The sequence below is a fragment of the Pelodiscus sinensis genome, chromosome 20, assembly GCF_052426305.1.
Source record: "Pelodiscus sinensis isolate ZL-2025 chromosome 20, ASM5242630v1, whole genome shotgun sequence".
In the NCBI taxonomy this organism is placed as follows: domain Eukaryota; kingdom Metazoa; phylum Chordata; order Testudines; family Trionychidae; genus Pelodiscus; species Pelodiscus sinensis.
The window spans coordinates 662,166-689,940 of record NC_143071.1 but is presented as its reverse complement, the minus strand read 5'-3'; the positions used below and the strand labels follow the sequence as shown (position 1 = coordinate 689,940).

General features: G+C 47.4%; 1 protein-coding gene and 1 long non-coding RNA gene across 4 annotated transcripts in view; one reads left to right on the top strand and one right to left on the bottom strand.

Moving 5' to 3' along the window:
• Positions 1-26,415, bottom strand: DUS1L (dihydrouridine synthase 1 like). Of its 3 annotated transcripts, none has more exons than XM_075904237.2 (14): positions 26,279-26,415; positions 24,775-25,021; positions 19,427-19,535; positions 16,180-16,230; positions 14,768-14,880; positions 10,964-11,046; positions 10,222-10,325; positions 7,957-8,101; positions 7,372-7,468; positions 6,549-6,637; positions 5,323-5,489; positions 4,669-4,706; positions 882-957; positions 1-499 (listed from the first exon to the last, which is right to left on the bottom strand). In XM_075904237.2, exons 2-14 carry the CDS (start codon positions 25,009-25,011, stop codon positions 375-377), a joined length of 1,434 nt encoding a protein of 477 aa, XP_075760352.1. In that variant the 5' UTR covers positions 25,012-25,021; positions 26,279-26,415; the 3' UTR covers positions 1-374. The 3 variants fall into 3 exon arrangements, with proteins under 3 accessions (XP_075760352.1, XP_075760353.1, XP_089627982.1); XM_075904238.2 differs by lacking the exon at positions 26,279-26,415 and adding an exon at positions 26,013-26,158; XM_089771856.1 differs by lacking the exons at positions 24,775-25,021; positions 26,279-26,415 and adding an exon at positions 24,421-24,756.
• LOC142819161 (uncharacterized) overlaps positions 26,313-27,775 on the top strand; it is a 14,522-nt gene continuing 13,059 nt past the window's right edge. The window contains exon 1 of the long non-coding RNA XR_012896952.1: positions 26,313-26,452. This is a non-coding gene — a long non-coding RNA (uncharacterized LOC142819161). The remainder of the gene's footprint in view (positions 26,453-27,775) is intronic.

Below are 27,775 nucleotides of genomic sequence, written 5' to 3'. Positions count from 1 at the left end.
TAGCAGTTTAACACTCCCGCAGGCTGTTTAATAGCAAATTTAGTCCCTGCTTTTAAAACAGCACATGAAGAGTTAATGCACAACAGACTGTTCATGGCCTTAGTACATCACCCTCCTTCCCCCAGTGCAGCATTTTCAGGCCAGCAGCTCTGGCCAAGTCCTTTCAAAGATGGTGAGAACTTTAGATGCATCCTTTTATTCAAAGGCAGGAGATTTCCCTGAGTAAGCAGCTTTTCCTTAAATAAAACGTGTCCAGACCTTAGAACCAGCCTGTGGAACTACGCCAGGCTGCTGATGGTGTTCTGGAAATGGCAGCTTCTTTGGCCAAGGCACAGAGACAGGGAAGCAGATCCAGTAGAATCCAATTTGAAGGCTCATCGTACAGTGTCAGTTCCCTCCATATCACCTGTCTGTGGCCTTTCAATCTTCGGTAGCTCCATCTGGCTGCTTTTCCACAGAAGGGACTTTTCATATTTGGTTTTAAAAAGTAATCCGTGACCTGCCCCAGAAAGAGGGGGAAACATAATGCATTGAGCTGGACGTACCTGGGCAGTGAGGAGCAGAGTGGGCCACTGCCTTGGGGAAGCTGAGGAATGTGTATTATGCTTTCAGCTTGGAGATGCTGTGCCCAGGCATGCCAAGCGGCAGAGAAGCTGCTGGTGTTATGTTAGTGGCCAGTGCTTGGTAAACTGTTCCATAAAAGCTAGGCCACTCAGGCTTGTAAACTAGTATTTCTAAAACTATTGCAATGCTGTAACCAAAACCATTACTTTATCCTAGTTCTTCTGTATGCATTAATCACTCATTTTGGCTTGGACACTTTGTTTTTCTGCGGGCCTAGTGGCTCTGAAGACCAGGATGGCATGGTGGGCTATACTTGCCTGGACAATCTGCAGTCTCTTTAAATGCTCTTTTCTTACAGCAGCCTCGGCACAGATTAAACACGCACTTGTTACCCTGGAAACAGACAGACACCAATTAAGTCAGGGCAAAGTAATCTCCCCAGAGCTGCTTATGGGAAGCACCACTGCAGTGCTGCAGCCTGCTGCCTTGTCTGGGTTCCTGCAACCAGTGCTGGACTCTGGACTGCTGCTAAACCACATGGACGCAGAGCTGCCTGCTGAGTAACTGCTCGGGGCTTGGAGGTGGTGCTTGGCTTATTTGCAGCTCAAGCATGACAGACTGCACAGGAAGGGACGATGAACACGTATGGGGTAGCATTAGTAGCTGTACAGCTCTTCTGGCTTTCAGTGTTAGGGGGCCGTTGTGCTACAGGCTTTTGAGGAAAAGCATTTCTATCTGATGGCACAGCAGAAGTGACAAAGGTGCTCTTGTCCTAAAGTGTGTGTGTTTTTGTTTGGACGTCAGTGTGGCATTCAGGTTACTTTGTTGTACCACATGCTGTTTCCACATGGCACCTTTCTGAAATTGAAAATGAAGCAGTAAGATATGGCCAGCTCCACCTTAACTCTTCCCCCTCCCAAGAACTTGCCACGGGGCCGTAGCTGCAGGAAAGCTGACGGCAGACACGCTCTGTTTGGCATTACTATGAGAATAATGGAAACATTACTTGGCAACGCTGCAGGTGAGCAATAAGGTATCTGGGATCAGTTTGCAGTGCAGGGCCCTGACAGAACTGAGAGAGGAGGAACTCAGAGTGTGGGGGGGCGGCTGATCTCCTTGTTTGATCTGAGTTGTCCTTGCCCACTGCTGTGACACATCAAAACCAAGAGGTGTATGTACCTTGAGGGGCTTGTGCACATCAGTATGCTGAGGTCTATATGCTGTCAGGCACAGTGCATAGGTCCTGTTTGCTCGGGGGTGTACTAGGAGAGTGGGTGGCATGGGAGGATGTTAATGAGGAAATGAAAATGCACCATTTTCTAGAACCCTGTTTGTAAAAAGGGGGTGGTGATGTTTTTTTACAGCGTCTCTGGCGTAGGCTCAGTATTTGTGTAGGACAGACACAGAGCACCTGTGCCACTGAGTCTGCCCAAACACACGTTTTTGTCTTAGCAACAAGCTGACATTAGAATCTGTCTCCCAGCTGCAACTAGTGCCCGCGACATCTGCAACTATGGGGCAGAGAAAAGAGGGCAGCATTAAGGCTATGTCTACACTGCAGGCTTCTTGCGCAAGAACATCTTGCGCAAGAAAACGTCCACACTGTCACGTGCAAGCTGTGCTTTTGCGCAAGAGCTCCCATGGCAGTGTGTACGCTTTCTTGCGCAAGAAAGCTCTGGTGGCCATTTTAGCCATAGGGCTTTCTTGCGCAAGAAATCCCTGCTGAGCGTCCACACTACCCTCTTGCGCAAGAGGGCTTACACCTGTCAAAAAGGAGCATAGTTCTTGCCCTCTTACCACGCCGTACTGTAAATTTACTTGCGCAAGAGCAGGTGGGCAGTGTGGACGCTCTGCAGATTCTTGCGCAAGAACGGCTGTACTTGCGCAAGAAGCCGCGAGTGAGTGTAGACATAGCCTAAGAGTGCAAGGCTCTGTGCCTGATCATATCAGGGCCTGTTTTTTTAGCCATTTGAACCTCACTACTGAGACAAGCATACCACACCCACGTGCCACAAGAGTGCCACTACTGAAATGGGGTTTGTTTGGGTTTTTGATCGATTAATTTTGTAATTCTATGAAAAATTGGCGCCATTGGGTTTTGTAACCCTGGGCCCTGAGGCAGTTGTAGTTAACATGGGTTTGCACTGCAAATTCTGGGATGTGCTACTCATCTCTCGTGCATTCCCCATTATCTCATCTCAAAGGTAGATCACTGACAGATGGGGAAACTGAGGCAGAGGAGGTGTCATGCATTTTCTAGTGGACCACTGACACAGCCAAAAGTAGAACCCAGGCACCTCTGCTGTAATGATATAGCTGGTTGCTGCCTGTAAGGCAAGATTGGCTCAGCTGAATGAGAATACACCACAAAGGGGTAAACACTGGACAACAACAGTTAGTGCTCTGTGTGCAGCGTGCCTATCCTCAATGGCTCACCCCATGCGCCGCACAAGTGCCTGGTGCATGCACCAAGAGTGCTGGTTCTCAACTGCCGCCACAATGGGTCTGAGCATCCACAAATGCTGAGTCCCATGAAGCACCAAAGGCAGGGGCTCAGACCCCTTCAGAGGGACCAGGTCCCACATTCCAGTTTACTAACACGAGAAGTGTCTTGCTAACAACACTCCTGTTAATGTATCCTACAACGATATTCGCTTTTTTGCAGCAGTGTCATACTGTTGACTCATATTTAGTTTATAGTCCAATGTGAATTCTAGAGCCCTTTCTGCAGCACCCCTTCCTGGACAGTCCTTTCCCAGTTTGTATGTGTGGAACTGATTGTTCCTCCCTACGTGGAGTCCTTTGCTTTCATCCTTATTGAAACTAGTGTTCTGTTACTGCTTAACAGTGTGATTAAAATTGGGATTCGTTTTTTTATTCTTGCAATTAATCGCAATTGATTTTTTTAATTGTTTGACAACACTATTAATAAGCTTTCCCAGTGATGAAGGCTGGATTTGATCTGATATTCCACAATTGCTTTTTCATTAGTAGAACTGTTAGAACTGAAGGAGGTTAATTTTTTTTTTCTAATTAAGAGCACAGATCAAAATCCTCCAAGTCTGTCTGTGCTACCACTAGGCACTGACATAGTCTGAAATTCTCATTTACATCTGGGCTACGTCTAGACTACATCCCCTTTTCGTAAAAGGGATGTAAATTAGACGTATCGCAATTGCTAATGAAGCGGGGATTTAAAGCTCCCCCGCTTCATTAGCATAAAAATGGCTGCCGCTTTTTTTCTCCACGGAGCTTTGTCGGAAAAAAGCGCCTGTCTAGACACTGATCTTGCGGAAAATAAAGCCTTTTCCGAAAGATCCCTTATCCCTTATTTCAAGAGGGATAAGGGATCTTTCGGAAAAGGCTTTATTTTCCGCAAGATCAGCGTCTAGACTGGCACTTTTTTCCGACAAAGCTCCGTGTGGGGGAAAAAAGCAGCAGCCATTTTTATGCTAATGAAGCGGGGGAGCTTTAAATCCCCGCTTCATTAGCAATTGCGATACGTCTAATTTACATCCCTTTTACGAAAAGGGGATGTAGTCTAGACGTAGCCCTGATGTATACCTTTCCTTTCATTAGTGTTTTTTCCTTTTAATTTCCCGCAGTCACTGCAGACCAGCTGCTTTTCTGTACTCCATCATTGAGAAGTTTGAAATAATCTGTCTTGTATATCTATTAAGAGACTCACTCAGATGCTTAATCCTTACCGAGAGCTACAAAAATACCCACAATAAATATGAGCTTTGTTACCTAGCAAACAGCAGAGGTCCCATACTGCAATTAGTAAAAGTTCAGTTGATTAGGGATTTGCTTACAAGTGTGCCTGGGGAAACTAATACTTAATAATATAACAATCTCTCAGCTGATTTAGCAATTCAAAATTTCTGACAAGCAGGCAAAAAGCCAGGACTGCTCTTTGTAGGAAGAAGAGAGAGCAAGTATCCAGAATAATCTAGTTATGTCATCTTTACCCCTTCACCTCAGCTGACATAATCACTTGCTTAATTAGCACAATGGCCTATACCTGAGAAGCAGATACAGTGTTTGCTTTGAATCAGTTGAAACAGCACCCATTACTGGACACTTGAAAAGGGATGGACCTACCTTTGGGTTTCCACAATGATCACATTTTGCATATTTAGCTGGAAAAAAGAAAAAAAAAGGCATATGAGTATCCCAGCCAGTGAATGACATCCAGGAGAGACCAGCAAATTCAGTGCTTCAAGTTGACCAACATTTGCAGTCAGAAGATGAATTGTTTAGGAGCACTATTTTACCCACAGAAAAAAAATATTCAAACGGGATTAAGAGATTTTTCTGTAGTTTTAAAAAAAATTCTCTGAGATAAGACTAAACCTGGAACCATCAGTCCCAATAAATCTGCTTGAGAAAGTTCTAAAACAAGTTGGGGAAAGGGGAAGAAGGGAAGTGTTGACAACAGACACTGGATTTCAACTGCACACACCAATGGTTGCTGCTGTCACAACATCTGCAAAATGCTTCCAGAAGAAAGACCTGATTTCACTGTGAAATGGTGACCATCTGCCCCTTTCATAATGAATTCTCCCTTCCTGGTCAATTCCACTTAGACTAAGTGTCCTGTTCCCAAGGTTGCTCCAGCAGCTTTCTATTATAATCGTAGGAAATGTTCCCCAGTTGCATAATGAGGAGAAATAGGTGGTGGTTTTGAAGTAAAAGGTGACACTAGCCGCCTTCCCCCTTCCTTGTGCAGAACAGGATGGGGACAGGTTCTCTTACGTTTCAAAGATGGATCAAAGCATTTATTTGGATTTCTCAGTTTTTTCTTTTGTTTATTCTTTGAGAGCGTATCAGCGTTTCCATCATCCTCATCCTCCAGGGCTCGTTTTCCTCGTATGCCTCCTTCACTCCCACTGGTTCCATTTTCCTTGCACATCTCCCTTGGCCTGAAATGGTTCAACAGCATTGTAAGTTAACAAAAGGGGACCACTGTGTGTTCCTTTACCAGCAATACTTTTACAGACACCTTGTCAAAATGCATCTTTTAGGAGACGGAGCTGTTGAAAGCATAGAAGAAAAGCTCAAATAAGAATGGCTCAGAGTTCTGAGGTTGCTATTAAAGCAGAAAGCAGGACAGGAGTGCCCAGTGTGGGACAGGCAGTTGAATTTGTCAGTCCCACAAAAAGCTTTTTGTTCCCATGGTAAATGTTTGTTCTGGAACTCTGTCAGGCAGTCCTTTCCTGCAACCCCGGGTTTCTCGCCAGGTAGGCTGTGTTAACAGTTTAAAAAGATCTCGTAAAACACACAATCATCTCTGATATAAAGGGCATTCAATCCTTGTCTCTATTCTGCAGTGGATGACAATGTGCTGCATTCACACAGCAATACCTGCTTCATGGGCATGTCCTTATTCTAAGTCTCACTTTCTAGATGTAGCCAATAAATATGAGGAGGGAACCAAAAGGGGAAAATATTTTTTTATAAATTACTCCCCCCTATAATATCTAATTGAAACAGATAAGGAAGTTTTAAAAATGAGCTGGTCTTTTTTTAAAAAACTTAATTGTTTAGGGCATGAAAACTGGACATGTGGGGTGTGTCTAGACTACATGCCTCCGTCGACGGAGGCATGTAGATTAGCCAGATCGGCAGAGGGAAATGAAGCCGCGATTAAAATAATCGCGGCTTCATTTAAATTTAAATGGCTGTCCCGCTCTGCCGATCAGCTGTTTGTCGGCAGATCGGGGCAGTCTGGACGCGACGCGCCGACAAAGAAGCCTTTCTTGATCGGAACAGGTAAACAGAGCGGGGCAGCCATTTAAATTTAAATGAAGCCGCGATTATTTTAATCGCGGCTTCATTTCCCTCTGCCGAGCTGGCTAATCTACATGCCTCCGTCGACGGAGGCATGTAGTTTAGACGTACCCGTGTAGTCTAAGAGGGAAGAACATGTCCATTCTGTCCAGTAAGTCCTCCTGGAGGCAGTGCTAGAGTAGGCCACTCACCCTGGCCTGATGTACGGCTGACAGATCCAATGGAAGAAAGGCAATCCTCCCTTTGGCTTCTCTCCTTCTTTCTGATTAGCTATTTCTTCCTGCAGGACACAGTTACAACCAATTAAACCTGTTCTATCACTACGCCCCAAGAGCACAAAAATTAAATGACATTTACAAATACAAGGGCTGCGTCTAGACTGGCATGATTTTGCGCAAAAGCGGCCGCTTTTGTGCAAAATCTCGCCGCCTGTCTACACTGGCTGCGAGTATTTGCGCACGAACCCTGACTTTGTAATGTACAAAATCAGTGCTTCTTGCGCAAATACTCTGACACTCCTGCTCAGGGATAAGCCCTTTTGCACAAGTATTCTTGCGCAAGAGGCCAGTGTAGACAGCAACATTAATTTCTTGTGCAAGAAAGCCCGATGGCTAAAGTGGCCATCGGAGCTTTCTTGCGCAAGAGAGCGCCTACACTGGCACGGATGTTGCTCAAAGGCACATGCCAGTAGAGACGCTCTCTTGTGCAAATACTTTTAACGGAAAAACTTTTCCGTTAAAAGTAGTTGCGCAAAATCATGCCAGTGTAGACGCTGCCTGGCAGTTACACGTGAAACAACCCACTCTCAAATAAAGCTATGATATCAACACAGCAGCGCTCAACACTAAGGAAAGAAACTGGAAGGGAGAGGCGAGTATGACAGTTAGCAAACCAGCTGTGATACTGGTAGGTTACAAAGCTCTAAGACACACTGAATGCAGATCAAGTGCCTGTGACACTAGCAGGTAGGGTCAGTGTCAATGTTACTCCTGCAGTTAAGGCCCATGGTGGTACCTGACATCGTAGCTTCAGTTCCCTGTTGACATCTGCAATGCCCTCGAGTGTCTTCACTTTTGCCAGTTCGTCACGAAGCTCCTGGTAAACCTGCAGCCTGAGACAAATCCTCAACATCCAGTTACAAGCGTTTTTTATAGCCTTTATTTGCCGATTGACAAGCATTTAGCTGTTTCATCCTTCAAATCCTAGCTGCTCTGATGTAGTTCTGAAAGTAGGTCAGCATGTGACTGCTGTGATTCATGCTCCTTTACACAAGCTAAGCCTGAAGGCCTAACTTGTGTTACTAGGCCTGTCTGAGCCTTGGCTGTATAGCTACGCTCAGAGCTTGCACTCTGCTAATTATGTATGCTGGCACCCAGACCGAAGGCACGGCCAGTGGCTTCTCCCAATGCCGAAAGCGAGAGACTCAGTTTCCCAGGATGCCTGTGACAGTTAAGGCCTCACAAACATCTTTGTCTCCTTGCAGAGCCAAGAGAAGCTACTCTAACACCAGTAAGGTTGATCAGCCTGCTTCAAGCACGCAAGCTACTCGTCATGCAGGGGTGCCCTCTCAAACCACAAAAGCACTGAGGAGATACTCACGTGTGATGCCAGAGCTTGAAGAGATGAGCTCGGACATAAGACAGTGGGCAAGGATACTGGCACACTATCTCCAGGTACTCCTCAGTCATCTCCCATACCACAGGGTTTCGTCCCTCAAACAGAGCTGGATTATGAAGATTGCCCTCTGGGGAATGACAGAGGAATTAGAAAAAAGTCATGTCTGAGTAGAGCAGGAGGCATAATCTCTTGTGTCCGTGAGCTGGACCAGCTGTGGCCTGGCCACCTAGCCCGGACGGACCATGAGCTCAATCACTCTGACCTCCTGTATGTCATAGCCCTTACATTTTACCCAGTTACCCTTGGTTGAGCCCAATACTTGTATTTGGCTAAAGCAGCACCCAGGATGATAGCCAGGCCTGATATGAAGATATAAGTCTCTCAATGTATGGTATTCTCTGCAGCCCTCAAAGACCATTTGGCTCTTTTCTGCACTGTCTCCAAGTTTTCATGATTTATTTGTGCTCAACGCCGGCCTGGCAGGGGAGCCCTGCTTCTGCGTTGCAGCCCCGAAACAACAGGCCTTTGCCACCTGCACAGGTAGCTTTCAGTGACCACTGGTTTTATTTCCAGTTTCCTTTTTTCCACAATTCTGGGCCAAGAAATGAATACAATACTTTACAATTCTGCAATAACATTCTGTTATTGGTCAATAACTACATGTGACTCCAGTGTGGCTGTGTAGAACACAGGCTGCACTGAGGAGCAAGCTCACCCGGAAGCCATCGTCTTGCCCAGTACAGGGACTTGACAGTGATGCTGTACCCGACCCTGACACAGTACAAGGGCTGGGCCTGTCCCAGACACACGTCAGGGCTCTGCTCCTCTATGGGTGGGCAGGCTCAGGCTAGTGGGAGCCAATTGTGGGGGGATCCAGGTGTGGGGTGAGCGGGCTCTGTGTGGGGCAATCTGGGGGTGAGTGGGGTCAGTAGGTGAGCTGGATAAAAAGGGCTCACTGAGGGGTTCAGGGGCAATGGGACACTGCAGAGGATCTGGATGTAGGTGGTTGGGGCTCAGACGAGGGAGTGTGGGTGTGCGGAGATGGGTGCTGGGGAGTGAGGTCACAGTGCAGCTGCTTGTGGACCAGAGGGGTTGAGGGGCTGTGTGTGTGGGCCGTATTGAATGGGTCTAGGTGTCTGGGGGAGGGTTTGATGGGTTTGCTTAAGGGGGAGTCTCATCTGCTGTTGAGGGGGGCGCCACATGCTGGGCTCCCACTTCCCCCTGCGACTCCCCATTCCCCTTTCGTCTCCACCCTTCTCTACCTCTTCCCCCACTCCTAAATTCTACTCCCCCTGCCCTATTCCACCCGTTTCCTTCCCTACTGCCTCTTCCCCTCATCCCCCCCCCCGCCACTTCCTCCCAAGCCAGCCCCACCACTAGCTCTCATAGTGCAGAAAGAGGAAGGTTCCCAGCACACAGAAGGGACGAACAACTAATACTATGAGCCAGGAGGCAGCATTTAGCTGCAGACTCTCAGCAGAAGCTGCCCAGCTTTGCACTTCTAGAAATGGAGGGGGGGGCTAGAGGAGGAGGGCGGTAGGTTACCCCATGTACCTCCCATGTATCACTTCTGTTTGGGCATTGATCACCCCCCAAATTATGCCCAGGGTCAACTGCCTGTCCCTCACAACTTCCCTTTGCTTCGTGTTAGTTTCTGCAGGGAAACTCAGGACTTCTGTGAGGGGTGGGGCCGTTTTCTGCAGACTCAGGCTCGCAGAAGCCCCCAGGAGCATTATTATACAGTGATTCCTGGTGTGAAGAAGAGATGTCAGTATGAGAGAGATGCAGATGAACAGCCTTAGACCAGTGTTTCCCAATTTTAGTTGGCCACGGAACCCCTTTAAACTCAAAAGAATTTTGTGGAACCCCTAATAAGTCTAATATATGGAGCTGAAAAAGTAGCCCCCAATAAGTAAGGGTAATAATAAACAAATGATAAACAAAGTCATGAGAGCAACATTTAGTTTAATTGCACGTATTAAAAAACAAAAATCACATAATATTAATTATTTTTTTTTAAATCATAAAATGTTCTTGTAATGGAATTTTCTCGTGGAACCCTTATTTTCACTTCACGGAACCCCAGGGGTCCATGCAACACAGTGTGGGAAACACTGCCTTAGGCCACGGCCAGGCAACCAGCCAGACTAGAGTCTGGCTTTGGTGTCTAATAGCTAGGATGCGTGTTAGCACATGAAGGGGATTCAGAAAGATGTTCTAGATTAGAAGAACACTTGCTCTCTGTACCTGCACTCATGACACCGTGCACTCCTGTCTTCTGCATGCACTCGTCCACATCTCGGAGGTACTGGATGTTTCCATTTGCAAACACAGGAATGCTCACAGCCTTCCTGCACAAGTGACGAGAACAATCATACACAACACAAAACAGAAACCAAGCGGCCCACAATGTGCTGAATGAATCAGAAACGTCTAATGCTGCCACAAGTCTGTTTCCCCTTTGATGCCCCTGCATATTTCAGGTCCAAGCCTCACAATTAAGGGCTATGTCTACATTGGCAAGATTTTGCGCAAATACTTTTAACGCAAGAGTTTTTGCATTAAAGTATTTGCGCAAGAGAGCGTCTACACTGGCATGTGCTTTTGAGCAAGAGCATCTGTGCCAGTGTAAACGCTCTCTTGCGCAAGAAAGCTCCGATGGCCATTTTAACCATAGGGCTTTCTTGCGCAAGAAATTCATGTTGCCTGTCTACACTGGCCTCTTGCACAAGAAGAGTTGCACAAGAGGACTTTTTCCTGAGCAGGAGCATCATAGTTCTTGCGCAAGAAGCACTGATTTCACACATTAGAACGTCAGTGTTCTTGCACAAGAACTCCCCGCCAGTGTAGACAGGCAGCATGTTTTTTGCGTAAAATCATGCCAATGTAGACACAGCCAAGGTGTTTAGTCAGCAGCTTGTCTCCCCCTTGGTTATAGAGTTAAGGGGACTAGGCACACCCATGCAGCTATCTGTATAGAGGCACTTACCTCACAGCCTTGATATGCTCCCAGGACGCCACCCCAGCAAGAGGTCCCTTCTGCTCCTTAGTACGGCCATGGACAGTCAGTAGCTAGGATGCAAAGTTACACTTAATTTTCAATGAACCATTAGAAACAAAAAAACATCACCAAGAAATTCCCCCCTCTGCTCATGCATGACAGGGCTGCCACAGAACTCCCAAAGCTGCCTCGCCCAGCTGAAGTGTCCCTGTTTGCTCAGTTCTGGTATTGCCTTGCTATTCACTTTGGAACAAGTACCAAGCATGGCTAAACCTGCTTCTTATCGGCATAATACCAGGCCACCAGCTCTTGTTTTTCATGGTCCTGCCCAATTTCATTTGTGTTAAATCCTAGGAAACTCTCCATTGCATTTCCCATTTGTTACTGGCTGTGTCCGCTATGACGTGTCCCTTCACAGACACATTGCAGCTGACGAAGTGGGTCTTTGCCCACGAAAGCTTATGCTCCAACACTTCAGTTAGTCCATAAGGTGCCACAGGACTCCTTGTCACTTTTGCAGACACATTGATTTCACTCTTTCATGTTGCCATCTACTGTGTTGCACCTAGATTAGAATTCTCACTCCAGTGAAGGAGGCAGCATGGTGCAATGGTTAGAGCAGGGCATGCTAAGTTAGAAGACTCCAGTTCTAATGCTGATTCTGCTGTGTATGACCGTCTCACTTTCTCCATCCATAACTTAGCAGTTTCCACAAAACAGAGCTCTTTGGATGACAGTGCTATGCAAAGATATTTATAGAATCATAGAATCATAGGACTGGAAGGGACCTCGAGAGGTCATCGAGTCCAGCCCCCCGCCCTCAAGGCAGGATCAAGCTCCGTCTACACCATCCCTGACAGATGTCTATCTAACCTGTTCTTAAATATCTCCAGAGAGGGAGATTCCACCACCTCCCTTGGCAATTTATTCCAATATTTGACCACCCTGACAGTTAGGAATTTTTTCCTAATGTCCAATCTAAACCTCCCCTGCTGCACTTTAAGCCCATTACTCCTTGTCCTGTCCTCAGAAACCAAGAGGAACAAATTTTCTCCTTCCTCCTTGTGACACCCTTTTAGATATTTGAAAGCTGCTATCATGTCCCCCCTTAATCTTCTTTTTTCCAAACTAAACAAGCCCAGTTCATGAAGCCTGGCTTCATAGGTCATGTTCTCTAAACCTTTAATCATTCTTGTCGCTCTTCTCTGCACCCTTTCCAATTTCTCCACATCTTTCTTGAAATGTGGCGCCCAGAACTGGACACAGTACTCCAGCTGAGGCCTAACTAGTGCAGAGTAGAGCGGCAGAATGACTTCACGAGTTTTGCTTACAACACACCTGTTGATACAACCTAGAATCATATTTGCTTTTTTTGCAACAGCATCACACTGTTGACTCATATTCAACTTGTGGTCCACTATGACCCCTAGATCCCTTTCCGCCATGCTCCTTCCTAGACAGTCGCTTCCCATCTTGTATGTATGGAACTGATTGTTCCTTCCTAAGTGGAGCACTTTGCATTTCTCTTTATTAAACCTCATCCTGTTTACCTCTGACCATTTCTCTAACTTGCTAAGGTCATTCTGAATTATGTCCCTATCCTCCAAAGAAGTCGCAACCCCACCCAGTTTGGTATCATCTGCAAACTTAATAAGCGTACTCTCTATCCCAATATCTACATCATTGATGAAGATATTGAACAGTATGGGTCCCAAAACAGACCCTTGAGGAACTCCACTTGTTATCCCTTTCCAGCAGGATTTAGAACCGTTAACAACCACTCTCTGACTACGGTTATCCAGCCAATTATGCACCCACCTTATCGTGGCCCTATCTAAGTTATATTTGCCTAGTTTATCAATAAGAATATCATGCGAGACTGTATCAAATGCCTTACTAAAGTCTAGGTATATGACATCCACCGCTTCTCCCTTATCCACAAGGCTCGTTATCTTATCAAAGAAAGCTATCAGATTAGTTTGGCATGACTTGTTCTTCACAAACCCATGCTGGCTATTCCCTATCACTTTATTACCTTCCAAGTGTTTGCATATGATTTCCTTAATTACCTGCTCCATTATCTTCCCTGGGACAGACGTTAAACTGACTGGTCTGTAGTTTCCTGGGTTGTTCTTATTCCCCTTTTTATAGATGGGCACAATATTTGCCCTTTTCCAGTCTTCTGGAATCTCCCCTGTCTGCCATGATTTTTCAAAGATCATAGCTAAAGGCTCAGATACCTCCTCTATCAGCTCCTTGAGTATCCTGGGATGCATTTCATCAGGACCTGGTGACTTGCTGACATCTAACTTTCCTAAGTGATTTTTAACTTGTTCTTTGTGTATCCTATCTTCTAAACTTACCCTCTCTCTGCTAGTATTCACTACGTTAGGCACACCTCCAGACTTCTCGGTGAAGACCGAAACAAAGAAGTCATTGAGCATCTCCGCCATTTCCAAGTTTCCTGTTACTGCTTCTCCCTCCTCACTAAGCAGTGGGCCTACCCTGTCCTTGGTCTTCCTCTTGCTTTTAATGTATTTATAAAAGGTCTTCTTGTTTCCCTTTATGCCTGTAGCTAATTTGATCTCATTTTGTGCCTTTGCCTTTCTAATCTTGCCCCTGCATTCCCGTGTTGCTTGCCTATATTCCTCCTTTGTTAGTTGTCCTAGTTTCCATTTTTTATATGACTCCTTTTTTATTTTGAGATCATGCAAGATCTCCTTGTTAAGCCAAGCTGGTCTTTTGCCATATTTTCTATCTTTCCTACACAGCGGAATTGTTTGCTTTTGGGCCCTTAACAACGTCCCTTTGAAATACTTCCAACTCTCCTCAGTTGTTTTTCCCTTCAGTCTTGCTTCCCATGGGACCTTACCTACAAGTTCTCTGAGCTTATCAAAATCTGCCTTCCTGAAATCCATTACCTCAATTGTGCTGGTCTCCCTTCTACCTTTCCTTAAGATCATGAACTCTATTATTTCGTGATCACTGTCCCCTATACTGTCTTCCACTTTCAAGTTCTCAACTAGTTCCTCCCTATTTGTTAAAACCAAATCCAGAACAGCTTCTCCTCTGGTAGCTTTTTCAACCTTCTGAAACAGAAAGTTGTCTCCAATGCAGTCCAGAAACTTATTGGATAGCCTGTGCCTCGCTGTGTTAGTTTCCCAACATATGTCTGGATAGTTGAAGTCCCCCATCACCACCAAATCTTGGGCTTTGGATAGTTTTGTTAATTGTTTAAAAAAGGCCTCATCCACCTCTTCCACCTGGCTAGGTGGCCTGTAGTAGACTCCTAGCATGATATCACCCTCGTTTTTTACCCCTTTTAGCTTAACCCAGAGACTCTCTACACAGCTATCTCCTACATTCATCTCCACTTCAGTCCAAGTGTGTACATTTTTAATATACAAGGCAACCCCTCCTCCCTTTTTTCCCTGTCTGTCCTTCCTGAGCAAGCCATACCCTTCCATACCAACATTCCAATCGTGCGTCCCATCCCACCAGGTTTCTGTAATACCAATGATATCATAGTTGTATTTATTGGTTAGCAATTCCAGTTCTTCCTGCTTATTACCCATACTTCTCGCATTTGTATATAGGCATCTAAGATACTGATTTGATCTTGCCTCCCTGTTGTGCCCTGACCCTCCTTTCTCCTTGCCATTATAGGCCGTAGTCCCCCCCATTTCCAACCCATCTCCCAGTACCGCACATTCAGCACTTACCTGTGGGCTTTGCTCACCTGCCCCCGACAAACCTAGTTTGCAATATTAGAGGAAGCAGCTGCCTCCTTACCTGGCAGCCAGCCTTTTCCAGCAACTGTGCATATTTCACTGTCTTGTCAATTTCTGGGAAGACGCGGATTTTGCATGTGATGGGAACAGAGAGCTTCTCATGAGCGAGCAAAACTGGGGAAGAATTGAAAAGTCAGGTAAGTGGATTGCACAACGCTTTGAAGAGAATCTGTTCCCCCGAAGATCTGTGCTGCAGAATGGCCTACAGAGCCAGCACTCCTGCCACAACTTATCAGTTATACCTAGGGGCTACGTCTACACTGGCAAGATTTAGCGCAAATACTCTAAACGCAAGAGTTTTTGCATTAGAGTATTTGAGTAAGAGTGTCTATACTGGCATGTGCTTTTGCGCAAAAGCCTCCGTGCCAGTGTAGACGCGCTCTTGTGCAAGAAAGCTCCGATGGTCATTTTAGCCATCGGGCTGTCTTGTGCAAGCAATTGATGTTACCTGTCTACACTGACCTCTTGCGCAAGAACACTTGTGCAAGAGGACTTATCCTTGAGCAGGAGCATCAGAGTATTTGCACAAGAAGCACTGATTTCATACATTAGAACGTCAGTGTTCTTGCGCAAATGGACATGTGTAGACAGGCGGCAAGATGTTGCGCAAAAGCATCTGCTTTTGCGCTAAATGTTGCCAATGTAGACGTAGCCAGGCTGTGAGTGTCATGGAGGTCACGGAGGCCATGTTTCTGGGACTTCTGTCACTTCTGCCATGGTCAGGGCAGTTGACCTCAGGACTGGTGGAGTAGCTGAGGTGGTCCAGGGGCCAGCTTCACTGGCCGCTGTTAGAGTGGCCTCACACAGCTGGTCCTGGGTGCTGCCCCAGAGCAGAAGTCTGGAAGCAGCACAGCAGGGCCCCAGGCCAACCCACACCTTGGAGCAGCAGAAGCGAGATCCCCCTGCCCTCTCAGAGCAGCCAAGTTTTAGTCAGGGGTGTGCAGATAGTTAATGCTTCCTGTCCCAAGTCCTCATATTCCTTACTTTCGAGGCCCTTAAAAGCTCTCATTTCCTTATTATTCACTCTTTACTCTTATCATATCAACTCCTGTTCATTCTACTCTACCAGCAATGCCAGCCTTGAGCTCCCATTTATCCACTGATTCCACAAATGCTTTTGTGTTTCTCCCTGCTCCCCCGCAGACATGGAAAGTCCTTTTGAGCTGACCAATAAAGTCACCATCATCTTCTCAAGACTCAGCTCTATCAGGATGGTAATGAAAAATTATCATCCAATTAATCATGGCAAAGTAGAAGTTCTGTTCAAGATAGTCAAAATAGCGCATGTCTTTTTTGTATGTATGATCAGCAACCAGTATATTGTGGGGCTACCAGAATAAAAAATAAAATAAGACTAAACAATGAAATGCCCACTACATTTCCCCTATAGCCCAACTTCTTTTGGAGACTTACTCATTTTCTGGAGAAGAGCCCACTCCTCTTGCAGGAATGCTCCGTAATGACCTAGATCAAAATATCACATTACGGGCTGGCACAGACAGACAAAAAGATGATCCTAAAGGATTTTGTTTTACACACATACACAGAGATACAGAGGCACTAGCCACATTCCTGCTCCCCACAGAGAAATACAGAATTCCACTCTTCTACCTAAAGTGGAAGGGCTAGCTCAATCTGCTTCCCAGGATAGCCCAGATTTACAGGATAAACAATGAAACCCCACAGCCTACTCGCTCAAGTGCTCCCCCAGGCTGACCAATGTACAGGCAGTCCCCGGGTTACGTACAAGATAGGGACTGTAGGTTTGTTCTTAAGTTGAATCTGTATGTAAGTCGGAACTGGCGTCCAGATTCAGCCGCTGCTGAAACTGACCACCAGTTCTGACTTACATACAGAATCAACTTAAGAACCCCAGGCGTCCCCAAGTCAGCTGCTGCTGAAACTGATCAGCAGCTGATTCCAGGAAGCCCGGGGCAGAGCAACTCTGCCTCGGGCTTCCTGTAGTCAGCGCTGCTCAGTTTCAGCAGAAGCTGACTTGGGGACGCCTGGGGCAGAGCAGCTGGGGTGCTGCTGGGTTGCTCCAGTAGCGCCGCTCCTCGGTGCTACTGGACCAACCCAGCAGCACCCCATCTGCTCTGCCCCAGGCGTCCTGATTCAGCCGCTGCTGAAACTGACCAGCAGCGGCTGAATCAGGACCTGGGGCAGAGCAGCTGGGGTGCTGCTGGGTTGGTCCAGTAGTGCCCAGAGCGGCGCTGCAGGACCAATCGGCAGCGCCCCAGCTGCTCTGCCCCAGGGTCCAAAACAAAAGCCTGGTCTGCTGGGGGGGGGGGCACACTAGCTGCGCTTCCCCCCCCCCCAGCAGACCAGGGACACGGGGAGCAGAGCCGCAGTGGCAGCGGGGTGCCGCGCCTCTGAGGCTTTGCTCTGGCAAAGTCTCAGAGGCGCGGGACCCCGCCGCGGCTGCAGCTTCTGTCCGGGTGCCTGTGGTCTGCTGGGGACGGTCCCCAGCAGACCACAGGCACCGGGACTGAAGCGGCAGCAGCGGCGGTTCCCCGCGCTTCTGAGGCTTTGCTCTGGCAAAGCCTTAGAAGCGCGGGAACCCGCCCGGTGCCCCTGGTCTGCTGGAGACGGTCTCCAGCAGACCAGGGGCACCGGAGCAGCTTACGAACGGGGCTTTCTCGCCCCGGAGCTCGCAGGTAGCAATCCGCCACCTCGACCTCCGGGGCGAGAAAGCCCCGTTCGTAAGTGCGGATCCGACGTAAGTCGGATCCGCGTAAGTTGGGGACTGCCTGTATTGACAGGTCAAAGTACTATTTGCAGTGGTTTAGAACTGGTATGTAAAAATGTACTCTGGATTTAAGGCTGGCAGAATTGAACGCCTATTGTCTCTGGGTGCCAATGTGCAGTTCCTATTAATCTTTAAAAACAACTTGTGCCCAGGAAACTAAACTGAGGAATATGATTAGCAAACTTTTGGTTCCTCCCTCTTCTTTCCAATTAATATGCCCTGGCCTAACCCAGAATTTCTGGTATCTGGATCATCTTCCCCACAGAGAGACCCCTTGCAATCGCCTTAATCCTTTGGCAACTCTTTCATTTTCTTAGAAGTTAATATGAATAAGCTCTTTATGGGTGTGTCTACACAGCGAAGCTTTACTCAAAATAAGCTACACAAATTGAGCTATGTCAATTGCGTAGCTTATTTCAAAATTGGGAGCGTCTACACAGCATTTATTTTGAAATAGAGCACTTTTCCTCCAACTTCCCTTACTCCTCATACAATGAAGGATATAAGAGTTGGAGTAAGAAGTCTTGCAGCTTGACAATACTTTGACATTATTTTGGAAAAACTGCCTGCTGTGTAGACACTGACTAAGTTATTTCAAAATAATGTTGCTGTATAGACATACCCATAGATGTGTGCTAGGGACACAGGAGACCCTAAATGTTGGCTTGCAAGAGATTATTTTAAAGGAAGTCTTAAGACGTCTGACTGAATAATGAAAATAAACAATTATAGTTTCTGATGGTTGTAGATTTTATTGAAGCCCTTTAGAGACTTAAAATGACACTTTTTGAATGGACATCCTGCACACAAGAGCTACCCAGCAGTGCGTCGTAGAACTACTCTTCAAGCAACTACTTTTATCTTCACTTACTTACAAGGTACCAGACCCAGTCCTAACTAAAATTTAGGATGTTCGATATTGTGTAGTTGAATAGTTGTGTAACTGCATGAAATCTTAGCAGTTACAAGCCTATTCGACAGTCCCCGGGGGTGGGGTTGGCAGCTAGTGTGATCCCAGCCCCACTGCCAGGGAGCCCCCAGCCACCCCACACTGCTGCCTCTGTATGAAACAGGGAGTAGTGGAGGGGGGAGGGGAGGGGCAAGTGGGAGCTGGTCTACCAGGTTAGCCAGTTTAAAAACCAGCTTCCCGCACAAACAGGCTGCCTATCACAATACACTGTTCCCTCTGATACGGAGACAGCAGCGTGGGGCAGCAGAAGCCCCTGTCCATGGGGGTCTGAACTTCCCGTGGACAGAGGTTGGTCCATGGCAGCCTCTGTCCGTGCACCCAGGCTCACTATGGCCAGAGGCTGCTCTGTGGAATGTTGTAGCAGCCTCTGTCTGCAGGGAGCTTGAATCCCCCACAGATGGGCTGCTGCCTCTGATAGTGTGTGGGAGGCTTTTAAGCCTGCCCCTCCTCACTGCTTCTGTAGGAGGCAGCAAGGGAGGGGGCAGATGGGTCCATGAGAGCTGATACACATGGGCAGCCTGTTTGAAAGCCGGCTTCCCTTGTGTATTGGCTCCAGCCTGCCCCCTTCACCCTGGGCGCTCCTGCCTCTCTATCAGAAGCAGTAGTCCGGAAGGGGGGGAGGCAAATCTGGTGCTCGTGGGGAGCTGGCTTAAAGCCAACTCCTTACTGGAACCAGCTCCTGCCTCCCCCCAGAGGCAGCAAGAGGGGGAAGTGTGTGTAGTCAACAAGATTAACCATAAGCCAAGATTTATCAGTTAATCGTGCAGTTGATTACATATTGACATCCCTAGTTAAAATGGGTGTAATTTTGCTGATTTCAACAGAATTATCAGGCACATCAAGGTAGCATTTGTCCCTCAGGATGCTGGACTGCCATAAGGTAAGTTTTGATGTGAAATGTGTCACTACTTTGTTCTTTCAGAGCTCAGGTTTGCACATACCTCTCTTTGCAATCATCTGAGGGCAACCCAAATTCAGGTCTATGGCATCACAATAATCCTGAGCCAGCAAAGCAGCCTGGACAAACACTTCAGGGTCATTGGCACAGAACTAAAAAAGATGTACATAAGAAGAAGTTAGGCATGGCTCAATTTCAAGTACTAACAAAATATTACTACTAATTATAAAGGGCCCCAATGCTATAGTATATGGATCAAGTCATATAGCTCAGAGTAAAAGCAAAGACTGTTTCTCCAATTAAGGGCATATACACTATGGCTGTGCCTACATTGGCAAGATTTTGCACAAAAGCACCTGCTTTTGCACAAAAACTTGCCGCCTGTCTACACTGGCCGCGAGTTCTTGCGCAAGAACACTGACGTTCTAATGTAAGAAATCAGTGCTTCTTGCGCAAGAACTATGACGCTCCTGCTCACGAATAAGCCCTCTTGCGCAAGTGTTCTTGCACAAGAGGCCAGTGTAGACAGGCAACATGAATTTCTTGCGCAAGAAAGCCCTATGGTTAAAATGGCCATCGGAGCTTTCTTGCGCAAGAGAGCATCTACACTGGCACAGATGCTTTTGCGCAAAAGCACAGCTCTTGCGCAAATGCACATGCCAGTGTAGACACTCTCTTGTGCAAATACTTTAACACAAAAACTCTTGCGTTAAAAGTATTTGCACAAAATCTTGCCAATGTAGCTGTAGCCTATATCTCTGATATACAATTGCTGTAGAGCTATAACTTTAAATATTCCCCCCTGCCAAAAAAAAAGTTCCCCTCAAAACCCACCAAGAACCAGAGAGCTTAGCATTCCAGAGCTCAAGTGAAAAGAAACCCTGGAGAAGGAGATGCATCTTATAACCCATATTATTCATGCCCAGACAAGTGGTTGACAGAAGAAAGGATGTCTCTGAGGTAACTGGGTCCTGAGTCAATCAGCAACATTCCTTTCCACAGGTGGATTGCTAACCAGCACAGAAGTGTGGAGCAGTTACAATATGTACTGGTCAATTGTTCAGTCACAGACTGAATTAGTATTTAAGGCATAAGAAATATCAATGTGTATTTTCATTTTGTGTTGTTTAATAGTTTGAGGGTCTTTTTACATTTTAATGAAAAACAGCTTGTTTGGCTTTTTCCTTCCCCAGCAGCGTGTGTCATCCAAACACAGATTCACTAGTTCTGAGTGAAACTGAAACAGAGCAGTCAGGTTCATTGTCCAAAATGAATGAAAGCTAAAAACCAAACAAACAGCATCATGGAAACTGTTGCAAGGTAAAAATGCTCTGCAAGGCTGTTTTGAGTTCAGTCTCACCTGTGCCTGATTTACCTCCCAGGGCATACAGCTGAGAACCAGGGCTGCTGTGGGAGATATAAAGGCAGCTTGCACTCAGTAGGCGAGTGAGATGACAAAAAGCAGCAGTGTGATGCAAGGTAATTGTGGGGGGGAATGATAGGTCTAGTGCCCAGGCAAGTTAGTACAGTAGGATGTAGCTTTGGGGACAGATAATGTGACCAGAGATTAAGGCAGGTACCTGCTTCATTTATTGAGGTCTTGACACGGAGGCCTGGAGAGAGGAGCTGGGCTTGCTACACCATGTGGTATCACCTGTTGAGGTGGGTCAGCAATCCCTGCACTGCAGGGGGGAAGGGACTGTTGAGTCATGGGAAGGAGCTAAAGGAAGCTGAGGCCTGGGTAAAATGTGATAAAGAACTACAGAGCCTATGAGGACAGTCTGTGACTCAGCAAGAGGCTATATAGAAAGGTCATATACCCTAAAAAGAAGACTGATGACTTAGTGAGGCAAATGATAAACCTCTGCTCTCCTATTTTGAAGCTAAACAGATGTGACCTTGGGGGGAATGGTCTTTTGTAACTAGGCAGTCTCTGCTCCTTAAGGAGGAGTGGGACCTAGAGTTGGTCAAATCATGTTCATTGTATGAGCCCTTTAAGGAAACTGCTATTCAAGGGAGCATCAAACTAGCTGGGAAATGGGGCCATCTGTAAATCAGGTAACTCTTTCCCCCCCCCCCCAAGCAGTAGGTTGACTTGCAGGAGGAGAGTGAGCAGATATCCCCAAGAATCTCTTTCCTGGGCTAGGGCCCAGAAAGGAGATGACTGGGCTGAATCACAAGCCCAGGAAGGAGGACTGTGGGGATGGGCTCTGAAGCAAGGGAATAAAGCATGTGAGTTCAAGGCCTTATGGTGCTGGTCTGGAATCTGAATATTTGTAGGCTGGGGAAGCCTCCTTGAATTACAGCAAAGTCCCATGAATGAGGGCTCTGAACTCACTTTGCCAAGGGAGAAGGAGCTGAGTGCAATGACCAGAGCAGGAACAAGGGTAACTGGAGCTGAAATTGCCTAGCTTCTCAACAAAGGAAAAGGAAGAATTGAATGATGAACGTAAGAGTGGAGTCTACCTTCATGTAATCAAAGTGCAGCCAGGCAACATTAGGCTGAGCAAAGTAGAGAGGTGTTTATCCTGATATAGGACTGAACTATGAGATTTCTGATGCCTTTCAGCACTACAGTTTGCTGTGGGATTGCCATTAATAGCTAATAGCAGACTTCAGTGCAGAACTGAGCTGTTGACTGAAGGTAACCAATATCTCATCTGCTAAAAGAGCTATGGTGTGTGAATCAAGCCCACCCTTCTCATTAATGGCACTCTTCTTAGTATACACTGTTACCTTTTTTTTTTTTTACAAAGTTTAAAGAAAAAACACATGTTAAGCCAAGTGAACTTTGGCTCATGTTCAACAATTCTTCAGATGAGGATCAGAGGGAAGAACTACAAATCTGGCACGTTAAATTCAAGCCACTGACTTAGTTCAGCAGCATGTCACACTTGACATCTGTTTTGTGTAACTTGAGTAACAAAGGCAAACAACTGCTATTTGATTCACTAGCTAAACCTGAGATGCTTTAAAAGGGTGTTATCATAGAACGCTAGAACTGGAAGGAACCTCGAGAGGTTATCGAGTCCAGTCCCCTGCCTTCATGCAGGACCCAGTACCATCTAGACCATCCCTGACAGATGTCTATCTAACCTGCTCTTAAATATCTCCAGAGATGGAGATATCACAACCTCCCTAGGCAACTTATTCCAGTGTTTAACCACCCTGAGGCTGCATCTAGACTGGCATGATTTTGCGGAAATACTTTTAACAGAAAAGTTTTAGCCATTTTAGCCATCGGGCTTTCTTGCGCAAGAAATTAACTTGGCTGTCTACACTTGACCCTCTTGCCCAAGAATACTTGCGCAAGAGGGTTTATCCCTGAGCGGGAACATCGGAGTATTTGCACAAGAACCACTGATTTTTTTTGTACAGTACAAAGTCAGTGTTCTTGCGCAAATACTTGCAGCCAGCGTAGACATGCCAATCTAGACACACCCACTCATTGCTGCTTGTTCTATCCTTGGAGGCTAAGGAGAAAATTTTTTCTCCTTCCTCGTGACACCCTTTTAGATACCTGACAACTGCTATCATGTCCCCTCTGTGTTCTCCTTTCCAAATGAAACAAGCCCAATTCTTTCAATCTTCATTTATAGGTCATGTTCTCTAGACTTTTAATCATACTTCTTGCTCTTCTCTGGATCTTCTCCAATTTCTCCACATCTTTCTTGAAATGTGGTGCCTGGAACTGGACACAATACTTCAACTGAGGCCTAATCAGCACAGAGTAGAGCAGAAGAATGACTTCTTGGCTACATCTAGACTGGCATGATTTTCCGCAAATGCTTTTAATGGAAAAGTTTTCTATTAAAAGCATTTGTGGAAAAGAGCTTCTAAACTGGCACGGACGCGCTTTTGCGCAAAACAAATCTGAGCTGTCTGCAAAAGGACTTTTGCCTGAACGGGAGCAGCATAGTATTTCCGCAAGAAGCACTGATTTCTTACGAGATCATCAGTGTTCTTGTGGAAATTCAAGCGGCCAGTGTAGACAGCTGGCAAGTTTTTCCGCAAAAGCAACTGCTTTTGCGGAAAAACTTGCACCCCTTTTCTGGAAAAGGGATGCAGATTAGACCAGTCGGAATTGCAAATCCGCAGGGGTTTTGAATATCCCCCACGGCATTTGCATTTACATGGCTGCCGCTTTTTTCCGGCTTGGGGATAAGCCAGAGAAAAGCGCCAGTCTAGATGCGATTCTCAGGAAAATAAGCCCTTTTCCGGAGGATTTCTTATTCCTACTTTCAAGTAGGAATAAGAAATCCTCCGGAAAAGGGCTTATTTTCCTGAGAATTGTGTCTAGACTGGCGCTTTTCTCCAGTTTATCCCCAAGCGGGAAAAAAGCGGCAGCCATGTAAATGCAAATGCCGCGGGGGATATTTAAATCCCCCACGGATTTGCAATTCCGACTGGTCTAATCTGCATCCCTTTTCCGGAAAAGGGGTGCAGTGTAGACACAGCCCTTGTGTCTTGCTCACAACACTCCTGTTAATGCATCCCAGAATCTAACGTTATCTAATGTGCTAGGCTTCCTTGAATTAGTTTTACTATGGGACTGAAAATACTTGAACCTATTAAAGCCTAAAGCAGATGCACACAAGAAGTGGTCTTTCAGATGTCATGGTTTTTTTTTAAATAAAATGAATCAAAACGTGGGAACTACTGGACTAGAAGTTAGCTAAAACACCAAATTACCAATGGGGAAACTCAGCATAGCTCTATATCTTAACTAGGAAGGTGTTTCAGGGCTGCTACAAGGGAAAGATAAATTTTAAACATTCATATTTAATTAGGGATTTCAATGGTTAACTGGTAAGCATTACCCACAGCCTTATGATGTTCGATGGTTACTGGACCAGTGGCCCAGCTGGAGTGCAGTAGTTCACTCCAGCCCTGCCTGCCTCATTTTAAGCAGATCACTGGTTAACCATAACATTTAACTGGCTAACTCACTAAAATTAGAATTAAACAGAATTATACATGCCTAAAGGTAAGTTCTATTTAAAGTTTCCTTATTGACAGTTATCAAACAAGTCTTACATTCACTCATTTCAGGAGATTCTGTAGACCTTTTCCCCTGTTTACATTGCTGTTTATCACCTGACATTCTTTCCGGGGATGTCCTCCATTACCATCTCTTCAATAGACAGGCAAGATTCCAGGGGTGAGACTTTTATAGAGAAGCTCAGTAACGATTTCAGGTATATGGCATGAGTTAGTGTTGTAGAGCACTTCCAGTAAAGGGTTGTAAATACGTATTTTGGAGCAACATGCTCTCCAAATTATTTATATGATGGTAGCTCCCAAAATATGCCATACAAATGTAGGTGAAGACAAGGAAATAGCTCCACACAGATTACACTATAAAATTACACTTCCTCTTAGCAAGTTCACCTGCACAATCAATGGTCGATCCTCAGGGCACACGTCACAGTACAAATTCTCTTTGCGATAATTAGCATCTCTGACAAAGACCTGAGCATGCAGCATGGGTGTGTAACATAACTGGGCTCCATGGCGACGGCTCAGTAGTCTCCAGGCTAGTTCGCTCTGATCCACCATGGGAGCAACTACATAGTGAGCACCTTTCAATGTGTTTCTCCAGAACTCAAGCCCCTGGAGCTTTGGCATCTTACCCAGACTAAAAGGAAGAGGGAAATACAGAAATAATTATTTATATTCACTCCAGTCAATTATTTCTTCAAAATGTAATAATGAGCAGAGACAAAAGAATCTGAATCTTTTCCTAAATAAACTAACAGATATTTCTAGTGTTATAGGAAAGCACATAGGAGAAGTCTGTCCCCTGCAGTACTTTCTATAATATTTTATGGTGTCCACGACAAATGGCACAGAAGGCTGGTTCAGTCCTGGTTGTGATATCTACCATACAAAAAGCACCCACAAGGCTTTTTTCAAGACACAACTGCCCTGACCTGTGCCTTTCATATTTCAGGCCATTGGTCACAAGAGAGAGCTCTAAAGTGACTCTACTCAGATGGCGGGAGGCTGCAAATTCCTGAACTACTTAAATCAAGCCAGTCCCCTGCACTTGGTAAATATACCTGCGTTTCACTGCACTTCAGCTTGGCAGTGGTATACCCAGAAGCTGCATCTAGACTGGCAAGTTTTTCCGCAAAAGCAAGTGCTTTTGGGCAAAAACTTGCCGGCTATCTACACTGGCTGCTTGATTTTGCGCAAAAGCACTGACGTTCTACTGTCCAAAATCAGTGCTTCTTCTGCAAACGCTTTGACGTTCCTGTTCGGGCAAAAGCCCTTTTCCGGAAATGTTTTTGCACAAGAGGGCCAGTGTAGACAGCTAAAAACTGTTTTGCGCAAAAAAGCCCCGATGGCGAAAATGGCGATTGGGGCTTTCTTGCGTAAAACCGCGTCTAGATTGGCCACAGACGCTTTTCTGTCTGTGCCAATCTAGACGCTCTTTTCCGCAAATGCTTTTAACAGAAAAACTTTTCCGTTACTAGCATTTGCAGAAAATCAGGCCAGTCTGGACCTAGCCAGAAGGCGCATCGCCCACCAGGACTTCTCCGGCCTTTCGGGCAGGTAACGGAAATGGTGCGGTGCAGCGGCAGCTCTGAAAAGCCAAATCGCTTTGGAGGGGAGAGGAAATGAACCTGAAGTGGAGAGTCCGACACTGCGCCGTGGCCGAAAGACGGGCGGGAGGCCCTGCACAGGCGGGCGCGGGAGGGGGAGGAACGCCCGGGCAGTGGAGTAAAGGAGGCAGCGACACGGGCCCTGGCGCGCGCGGGGCTCGGTCCGGGGCAGCCGCCCCTCGCCAGGGACCCCCGGGCTGGACCCGCCGCAGGCGAGGGGCCCGGCGATGCCGGGGGGGCGGGGCTCCCGAGAGAGCTGCGGCGCCAGATCAGCCCCCCCCCGGTACCTGCTGCCCGCGCCGCTCGGAGGCTGCGGGGCCGGCCTGGGCGCTGAGGCGGCCGGACGGTGCCTCCGCCATCCCGCTCCGGCCGGCTCCGCGGTGCCACCTCGCGCGGGCCCCCCCGCAACCGCGGCGATGCCCGAAGGGGCCGCGCGGGGACCAGCGCGGGGGGCTCGTGAGGTGAGTGTGGGGGGGAGCTCGCTGGGGTCCAGCTCGCGGGGGGGTTAAGGGGGCGGGGGAGCTCACTGGGGGGGGGGGGTTAAGGGGGCGGAGGGAGCTCGCGGGGGGGTTAAGGGGGCGGGGGGAGCTCGCGGGGGGGTTAAGGGGGCGGGGGAGCTCACTGGGGGGGTTAAGGGGGCGGAGGGAGCTCGCGGGGGGGTTAAGGGGGCGGGGGAGCTCACTGGGGGGGTTAAGGGGGCGGGGGGAGCTCGCGGGGGGGTTAAGGGGGCGGGGGAGCTCACTGGGGTCCAGCTCGCGGGGGGGGGGTTAAGGGGGCGGAGGGAGCTCGCGGGGGGGGTTAAGGGGGCGGGGGAGCTCACTGGGGTATAGCTCGCGGGGGGGGTTAAGGGGGCAGAGGGAGCTCGCGGGGGGGTTAAGGGGGCGGGGGAGCTCACTGGGGTACAGCTCACGGGGGGGGCTTAAGGGGGCGGAGGGAGCTCGCGGGGGGGTTAAGGGGGCGGGGGGAGCTCACTGGGGTACAGCTCGCGGGGGGGTTAAGGGGGCGGAGGGAGCTCGCGGGGGGGTTAAGGGGGCGGGGGGAGCTCACTGGGGTACAGCTCGCGGGGGGGTTTAAGGGGGCGGTGGGAGCTCGCGGGGGTCCAGCTCGTGGGGGGGCTCCATGACCGCATTGCTGGATGACTTTCTACATTAGACCCCCTCCCTGCCTTGGGGCATTTTCCTCCCTGGCCCCAGGCCTGTGAGGCGCGGGTCTGGCTGCCCTGAGGCTCTATGGGGCCCTGGAGGTGGGGAGTAGGAGATGTGACTCTCCAGCCCCCCCTTGGGACAGGCCTAGAGCCCTTGTCACTGGCTGAGGGAGGGGACAGGGAGCTGCTCCTCGACACATGGATCTACTAGAGTTCTTTGAGGGGTCAACAAGAATGTGCACAGGGGGATCCACTCTGTCCACACATCTACACAAGCCACATCATCACAGGACCTAACCACATAAACCACCACTCAGAGGCTCATTTAACTGCACAACCACCAATGTGATCTATGCCATCAAGTCCCAGCAGTGCCCCTCTGCCATGTAAACTGGACAGTCTCTATGACAAAGGATTAATAGTAACAAATCAGATATTTTAAATGGAAACACACAGAAACCTGTTGGGAAACATTTCACCTTGCCCGGGGAATTCACTAATGGATCTAAAAATGACTATATTATTACAAAGCAATTTTAAAAACCAGCTTGAGAGAGAAGCTGCAGAACTTGGTTTTATTTACAAGTTTGACACCTGGAATTGAGGTCTGAACAAAGACCTGAACTGGCTGGACCGCTAC

Coding starts and splice junctions, on each gene's coding strand:
- DUS1L (XM_075904237.2), bottom strand. CDS start 25,011: ATGCCAAAGCTCCAGGGGCTTGAGTTCTGGAGAAACACATTGAAAGGT. Junction 16,231..19,426: donor TCAGATGATTGCAAAGAGAG/GTATGTGCAAAC, acceptor ATTTTGATCTAG/GTCATTACGGAGCATTCCTG. Junction 11,047..14,767: donor TGGAAAAGGCTGGCTGCCAG/GTAAGGAGGCAG, acceptor TTTGCATCCTAG/CTACTGACTGTCCATGGCCG.